The sequence below is a fragment of the Electrophorus electricus genome, chromosome 16 (assembly GCF_013358815.1).
Source record: "Electrophorus electricus isolate fEleEle1 chromosome 16, fEleEle1.pri, whole genome shotgun sequence".
In the NCBI taxonomy this organism is placed as follows: domain Eukaryota; kingdom Metazoa; phylum Chordata; class Actinopteri; order Gymnotiformes; family Gymnotidae; genus Electrophorus; species Electrophorus electricus.
Window position 1 is genome coordinate 7654924 of NC_049550.1, and position 8873 is coordinate 7663796.

General features: G+C 40.4%; 1 protein-coding gene across 2 annotated transcripts in view; it reads left to right on the plus strand.

Annotated features, from left to right (window-relative positions):
* The window catches only part of LOC113576364 (VPS10 domain-containing receptor SorCS1), a 119148-nt gene extending 110860 nt beyond the window's left edge, over positions 1-8288 (plus strand). The window contains exons 23-27 of one of the 2 annotated variants that reach the window (XM_027008405.2): positions 820-954; positions 2852-2951; positions 3760-3865; positions 5076-5242; positions 5949-8288. In XM_027008405.2, the coding sequence (XP_026864206.2) occupies positions 820-954; positions 2852-2951; positions 3760-3865; positions 5076-5242; positions 5949-6013 (573 nt within the window). In that variant the 3' untranslated portion in view covers positions 6014-8288. Of the gene's footprint in view, positions 1-819; positions 955-2851; positions 2952-3759; positions 3866-5075; positions 5243-5948 lie in introns of those variants that run through there. The other variant, XM_027008406.2, reaches the window with a different exon arrangement.
* Positions 8289-8873: the final 585 nt, after the last annotated feature.

An 8873-nucleotide genomic window follows, 5' to 3' on the forward strand; every position in this document is an offset into this window, starting at 1 on the left:
GCCACAGGAACAAGCCCAGTAAAAAAACACAGAAGCAAAGTTAACATGGGCTTCGATGCCGACCGATATTCATACATTGTCATCCTACAAATTCCCAGAGCAGTGCAGCAAGAGTTCCTACACTGGCTCCAGATGGCAGGGTCTCAAACATCCATAACAGCAGGAGCTGCTCACGCTCTCCAGCATACCGCAACGCACATCTAAATAAACATGTTCCTGTAGACTGTTTCCAAGATGCCATAATGCTAAAAAAACAGTAGCTCAAATATGCATGATGGCATACTGGAAATAGAGGGGGTGGAGGCTGTCAAATTTGACCTGAAGCAGAATGATGCTAGCCATATGTGAGTTTTGCTCCACTGGTCAACTCGTATTGTGAGTGATTATGAGTCAACAGACCACATGGGCCCTTACCGAAGGATAATTCGCTTTAACCTTGGGATGTGACCTGAACCTAATATCTCAATTTCAGTTTAATTGCTTCACGGCCCATAACCATATAACAATAGGTCCCTTGATCATGAGATTATAACAGTGGCGTAGGTTTCATTTCAACTTTTGGGGCAGGGACGACACTGCTTACACCACCCAACCCAACACATTATATGAGTAGTGTGAGCAGGAATTATGGGGGGAGATATATCACCCCCTGTCCAAACCCCCCAAACTACACCTGTTATTCTTATCTTTAGATTGCCTTGCATGCTACAGACAAGCCTAAATAAGTATGAGCATTTTGCATACACACTAGGGGTGATCCCAGCACCTGATCCCGTCCTCTGTACTGTAGCTACAACTCTGCCTGTGCTCATCTCGCAGGCCACTGGCATGAAACCCGAGCAGCTGCTGGTCACAGTGCTTCCGGGGTTGCCCACAGCAGCGGAATTCTTCCTGCTGCCGGACAAAGATCAAACGGAGGGCAAGCCGGAGAAGACCACGCCGCATTTAGAGCAGGTGAGGGCACCTCACGTGCCACATCACCTCCGCAGGCATCTACTTCATGGCACATACCTGCGGAGGCTTGCCTTTGATAACGTTTGTGCACGTCTTGTTTGAAATGGTGTGATGATGGTAATTAAAAAGCTTAAAACGCCTTTTCAGCCTTTTGCCAGCAGGTGTCACTGTTGGCTTGTGGGGCTCTTTGTATTTGCCCTTACTGTGACAGTTTGGTGAAATACAGCAACATATAAACATTAATATAAAAGAGGATGTGGCCTGAGTTTTATTTTGCCTGATTTATTTATTTATTTATTTATTTTGATAGCCAGAATGGATATGGCTGCACCAAATCCATTTTGACGGCAGGAGAGAATATATGATTTACACAGTTTAATATATTTCAGAAGCTGAGGGAGGCTTTCTGGTTGTTTTTATAACAAACGGCACAATGTTTTTATATCCCCCATCCCCACCCTCAAATATTACTTTCACCAAAAATGACAACATGATGGATTATAACCTAAACTCCTCTATATTAAAAAGCACTTGCGTCTAAGTATTTTATACAGTAGTTTCAGAGGTATGGATAGAGAAAGCCTGTCATCAGCAGTGTGTGTCCTACATCCCAGCAATCACATAACCACTACATAATGGATGGTGTTATACTGTAATGCATGGGTTTGTTTACAGTAAAGCCTTCTGGAAAAAATAAAATAAAATATTACCACCCAACTTGCTTTATTACCTGGCAAAATCCTTAAAAGCTGCTCTTTCATACTGATCTGAGATCAGTATGGCAATGGATCTAGGTATGGAGAGTTATAGTGATAATATCTACCCATAATTCATAGAATATAAATTTTCCTTCAAAGGTTGTATGCTGGGTGTATGATGTGTGCATAACCTTATTAAAGTTTACAATAGATTTACTGGCCCTGATGCACAGGATGGAAATGGTAATTATTCATAGACTAGTCTAATTTTAAATGGGTAAGACACATAAAGTGTAGGAGAGGAAGGAGAGTTAGAGTGAAGTACCCAAATGAGACACATCAATATTAATTTGGTAAATGAAGCAGAGACAATTAATGAAGCCTGGAATGAAATAAAAAATATGAGCCTTCTTAAAACACATAATGGAGTTTCTCATAGACTACATTCTTCTCATAGACTGTACATTCTTCTCATAGACTATATATTTTTCTCATAGACTACATTCTCATAGCCTGTACATGCTTCTCATAGACTATATATTCTTTTCATAGACTACATTCTTCTTTATTTATTGTTTTGCTGTTTATGAAAAAAGACTGAAGTTCACTGAGAGTAGCAATAGGTATCGTAATGAAAATGCTGTGATTAAAAAAGACGGGTCCTTTTTCAGATTTCTCTGCTTGAAGAGATGTTTGATCATAAACAGTAAACTGTGTGTGTGTGTGTGTGTGTGTGTGTGTGTGTGTGTGTGTGTGTGTGTGTATGTGTGTGTGTGTGTGTGTGTGTGAGAGAGAGAGAGAGAGAGATATTAGAACTAAATGAGCTGACTTCCACCTCGTATATCTTTATTTCCGGCTCAAGGTGATATGGTTGATATATGTCGGAAGGCAGTGGCCTGTCTGTTGAGACGTACCAGGAATCCAAATACAGCTAGCCTGTGCTGTAAAGCTGTCATCCATCAAACCGCCATGCGAAATGTGAAGTTAATGCACAGCAGCAAATCTGCCATTTCTGGAAGCGACTGATGAGCAGGACCTCGAGGTCGCCCCCTCAGGGTGGTGTTACTCCCTACAGGACCACCATGGAGTCTACTCCGATTGACTGTCTCCCTTGCCAAAGCAGTCACTGCTGCGATGAAGCATATTGCCTCCGTCTCTCTGAACTGAACTGAACTTTTGTCTTGTGCTCTTCCCAACAGCTCTCGGAGTTGGTTCTGGGCGCGCTGTACCAGAACCAGGTGCAGTTCACGCTGAGGCCGGGTGTCCAGATCACAGTTTACGCAGCACACTTGTCCGCAGGTCAGTGACTAGCTAAGCCAAAGACTGATGAAGGTTGTTTTTGAGTCGAGATTATGGGCATCTGGGTTTAAAGTCTGTTTACTGGTCCGTTTTAGAAGGGAATTCCCCCTATTTTCACATACAGGGCTTCCATGCTAAGATTATTATATTAATCTAACTTTAATTATATATTAATTAAATGTAACATATATATATATATATATATATATATATATATATATATATATATATATATATATATATATATATATATATATATATACACATACGTGTGTGTGTACTTGATTTATAAATCAATTATATTATATTTATAATTACAGTAACGTATCTTGAAATCTTATCAATCAAAAGTGACACACTATATATATATATATATATATATATATATATATATATATATATATATATATATATATATATATATATATACGTGTGTGTGCCTGTGTGTGTGTGTGTGTGTACTTGATTTATAAATCAATTATATTATATTTATAATTACAGTAACATATCTTGAAATCTTATCAATCAAAAGTGAGACAAACCACCCCCCCCCCCCCCAAGGTTTATGTTGCTGAAACTACATCACTATATACAGATTTAGCTAGTGAGCAAATGATCACACAGTGTTCAACTACCAACACACCCATTACTCATTGCTACCAACTACCAACAAAACCATTACTGCATAGGTTTGGTAAAGAAAAAATAAATCCCCATCTGTCTCCAACACTGCATCCTGCAGTTAACTTAAATCAGTGCCTAGTTGTCTCGTTTACTGATTTGTTGTACTACATCCCTTACCCCATAGCTCCCCTAGTGGACACCAGCGAGAACCACAGCAGCTCGGCCATGATCATGCTTCTGTCTGTGGTGGTGGTGGGTCTGGCTGTGTTCCTCATCTACAAGTTCAAAAGGTAATGTGCCCAGACCGGCTCACACTCAGGTTTGTGACTCCATTCTAACATGTTCCCAGGACATTCCCAGTCCACCCCAGCTGCTCGGAACTGAACAGCTGCAATTCCATAATCAGTGGGCTAAACTGGACCAAGTTAATGGGAACCTCCAGCCAACACAAATTAGCCTCGTCAACCCATGCAGTTTTGAATGCGTCCACCGATCATCCTACATTACGGGATGACTAGGGCACACGCTCCCCACTCACAGCGGCCACTTGTCATTTAACTGCGTGCTTCCCTCAGGCAGTCTACACGGACCACCCCGCCATCCGTTAAATACGACGGCCAAAGACAGCCCATTGAGCACTGAGTGATATTTCTCGCCCGTGTTCCTGGAAGGCGTTCAGATTGCTTTTGTCTAAGTGTTGGCAGTGAATCAGAAATGTCAGTCAGCATTGGAGACATTATCAATATTTAGCCCTTTGGGCCTTACATGCTGACCTTTATGGAAATGTTAAAGTATTGCAGTGGCACCCCAGCTCAGAGGGGTGCGTAAAGACCAGAAGGGGTCAATAAGACAAGATCTGGCAGAAAGGAAAGTCAAAAAAGGAAAGACAGCGTGGGCCAAACAACCAAAAATGGTTGTTTCACATGGCTAGGTCATACCACGTGATGGCAGCACCTTTGCTGAGAGCTCTTTAAAGATCAAAACCATAAAACCTTTTTTGAACATTGCTCAGTGGCTGGGAGCATTCCTTGTAGTGCCAGTTACAAATATGTGCCGTGGGGTCACATCCTGTCCAAAACATCGCCTACAGCTAAATATTTCACATGCTGTTAAACTTGTTTGCATACTAAATAAAGATCAGATGATGGTTCAAACCTTAATGCAGCACCTTCCCACCCACTATGAATCAGGTGTTCCCTGGATAGTTCATTCAAGTACATCTGGATTAGATACCATAATGCCCTTTTCAATGAACACATGTAAGAAGTGATGAATGAAAGATTAGGTCACCCTCTAATGAGGCTTCCCTGTTTTTCCCATCAATTCCTCCAGCTAAGTCTATTCCACCTGCTTTTGCTAGTGCCGACATTCATTAGCACCGATTTTTCCCACTGCACTCCCCCATCCCACCCACCCACCACCCAGCACCGCCCAATCCCACACAAACACCACCCAGAACCCTCCACCCTCGTCGCGCTTCATTGCAATTCTTTCCTCAAGGAAGATCCCAGGCCTCCACCTCTACGCAGCGATGCGGGATGAAAAAGAGCAAGAAGCGATCCGGGGTCCAGTGAGTGTGACGGAGTGTTCCCATGGCTGCAGCTCTCTGCCAGAGCTCCCCGACTCACCAGAGCCTCCGGACACTGAGCTTGACGTGCGGCCCACCGGTATGACTGCCACCATGGTAACATTACCTGGGCCAGACTGTCTCCCAAAGCCAGCCGAACAGTGCATGAGCTCCGGGATTCTACCCTTTTTGGCAATTGGTTGGTTGGTGGGTCGTTATTTTTTAAACAACATGAGTGAAGTAACCTGGTTGCCTCAACAGTTCAATCTCACTGAAACTCCAAATACTAAAGTGTTAAATTTGAAACATGTATTATTATGATTGCTATCTTCACAATAGTGCAGAATCTAGCTTGATTACGGGAGGGAAGCAATGTTAATTTTTTTCCTCCAACATTTCGTGAATCGGGTACAGTGAAGGAACCCTCCCAGTGCAGGCTTGGGATTCACTTGTCTCATGGGGTGTGGAGGAATAACCAACTAGCAGGATGTCGCAATGACACATTTGTAAGCCTGCTGATAGCTTCATTCATTTATGGTCCAAAGGATTCACCTTCACAAATCGAATGCTTATTGTGTGAGACCCTGGTCCATAAAATATTTCATTAGTATTACTGAGGGGTTTTACAATGTGGTCATATAAGAATGGGAAACCCTGGAAACTTAATTTGCTTAGTGTAGTTTGAATTCAACATGACTTGTTTTGTCAAGGACATTAAAGTGTTTTTCTATGTCACATTCTCACTGTAAATTTGGTTTCCAATGTCAGTGACAACTTCTAACCCCCCTTTTTTGTGGTCCCTCTAGAATCCATCAAGTCTCACCCACGTGTCAAATTCTCAACAGAACTTCCTGCGTACATAGACGTCTGAACCCCCAGACTGCCCTGCAAAAGACACTCAACATCCAAACACAAAGGTTTTAAGCTTTATACAGTACCTGTGCATGTTGGACATTGACACTTTACTGTGCTTTGTGAATACCAGAGGAAACTGTGTACAGGTTTTTATACATGTCTATTCAATAAGGAAACATTTTTAATGACATTTATTTATAAAAAATAAAAAAAAGACTAGATACACAATTAGAAGGCCATGCCAGCATGTACTGTAATTTACAAAAAAAGGTGAAAAATGGAGGGGGGTGGGGTTTAAATAGGTTTTGTTTTCAGCATCAGTGTCTTTTACATCCATTTGTCTTTTACATCCAGTACAGTATTTACCCACTAGTACAGAATAAAAATTGTGTTTATTTTGTATAATCATGAATGTGTTTGTGATATGTGGGAGTATTTTTAATATCAAAACTAAATGAAGATATCAATAATTAGATAATTAGATTTTAATTTGTGTTTCATTTTTCTTACTGAAAAGCCGTATTTTGCACAACTATACTTTACATTTTACAATAAATTCTAAATTTTCTGTAGAATATTAAGCAGAGGGACAGCTATTCTGTAAAATCCTGTATGTGATGAGTCCCAGCCCACACCTGCTCCTTTCTTTTGTTATGTTCATTTTGTAGTCTTTGTGTTGTTGTATAATGAGATGTAGGTTGTTTTTGTTTTGCTTTTTTTCTGTTGATTTTGGGAGGAACAAAGGTCAGACTTTCAGTAAGATTTTTAAGCTTGGTACAGCAGGTCGGCTGCTGTGTAATTTTGTTGCAAAAGACGCAGTAAAACACTGTATATAAGCCTATGAACTGATTTCCTTCCAGGGTATGATAACTCTGCTGAAGGATACTGTAACTGTCTATCAAAAATCATGTCATTCCCACTTCGGCATTCATTAACATTCTCTAACATTCATTCTTAGCAATGGGGGTTTTTTTTTGGGATGTTTAAAATTTTCAGTAACATCTGACCACTGTCGATATACCATCCAACAGAACAATATGCAACACGCACTTTTTAAAAACAATTAGTCCTACTGAATGTGTCCACTGTATTTGACAGATATGAATGTGTGAATATGTGTGTAATATTGAATATGAGGCTAAATTTAACACTGCCCCCCCCCTTCCTCTTTCACATGGATATGATATTTATGCTCAACACATTATACTTAGGAGGGTTACTCTGTAGGACATCTTAGATTATTAAGATCCGAATTATTATTATTATTATTATTATTATTATTATTATTAGACCCCATCATTACACCCATCATGATAGGTATGTATCACAAGGTGATGACAACAGTCAGCTTGCTTTACATCAGTATTTTGCACACATAATTAGTATCTTACATTTATTTAATCCTATTTACAAAAATTACATTGATTGTACTTATAATAGTGGCATCATTTCTAAATATAGACTTATACTTTTTAAGTGTACATTAATGGCATAATCATTGCATTTCCTTTGAGAACCATACAGAACATATGAAACACACCAGTTTTTTTGTGTGTATTTTCCTGAAATGGTTAATGTTAAGTGGATGACGTCGTTATTACTGAATTGTGGCAGAAAGTGGCGGGCTGCATGGTTCAGAAGGAATTTGACCTTCTGTTCATTAGCCTTTGTTTTTTTGTACTCACTCTGACAACCATTATGCCAGCAGTAATTTTGTTCCATGAGATATTCATACTGAAATACCCTGCCTTGACACGGGTGATGTTTGTATAGGTGATAGTATCAGTGGGTACAAAAGCTGTGTTGGATGACTTGTCCTGAATGGAAGAAGCAAGAGGATGGTCCCAAGCTTGCGGCATTATTCAAGTGGCTCTCAACTCAGACACGCCCAGAAAAGGTCATCCGGACGCGCCCAGACAAAGTAATCCAGACGTGGCCGGAAAAAGGTCCCTGGTAAAGCCATGCGAAGAACACCAGCAACAGGACACCAATCTGACCTCCAACACAACTCGCAAACTAACAAAGAAGAAACCACAGGTAGATGATCGAACATCATAAGTGGATCTAATACGGCATGATTCATTGACACCTTTGCTTTCCTTTGGATAAATGACTCCATGCATTGTCCAACTCAAGCGCAATCAGGCAAAATCAGAATCCGACCTTCCCTGCACTCGCTCAAATGATCTCCACAGTCATATAATCATATTCATGTTGAGCAGTGCCCCAGAGGCCTACCATTCTCAAGGCTGAGGGAGCACAGCAAGGCCAGCTCATTGGCTGCAAGGGGAGTTGCTTCACGCGACACGGCACAAAAAACAGAGCCCTTATTGGATGAGCAGCGGCGATGAACCAATCAGAGCTCGGCAGCCACGTCCCTCGCGAGAGTTAGCAAGATTATTTTTGTAGAAGATGAGAGATTTAATACTGTAAAGCTTTTATATAAAAGAAATAAATTTAGGTGTGTCATTTTTCTCCTTCTTTCTTTGACCTCAGCTGTGTGTTGTTATTTTAGTTTGATGCATTTACAATCATATTTATTATTAAATGGAGGTATATGTTGACGTGTTTTGAGTTTCTTATAATATTTGTAAAAAGAACACACTATGTAATTTGCTGAAGTAATCTACAACCTATAAAGAAAAATGAAGTGTCAATAAAGTGTGGACTTTTTTCTTTTCTGTTTTTTACTTTGCATGGTAACTCTTGTTACAAGCCTTTGCCTTCTTTAGTTTAACAGTGATAAGTCACCAGCTGAAGGGATCCTTGTTTCTGCAAACAACAAGAACAGCTCCAGCACTGAACATATGCAGTGTTCCATGCCTGTTAAGTGTCTCAGTGGACAGCTTGATTCTATGCTAAAAGCACAAGTAAAG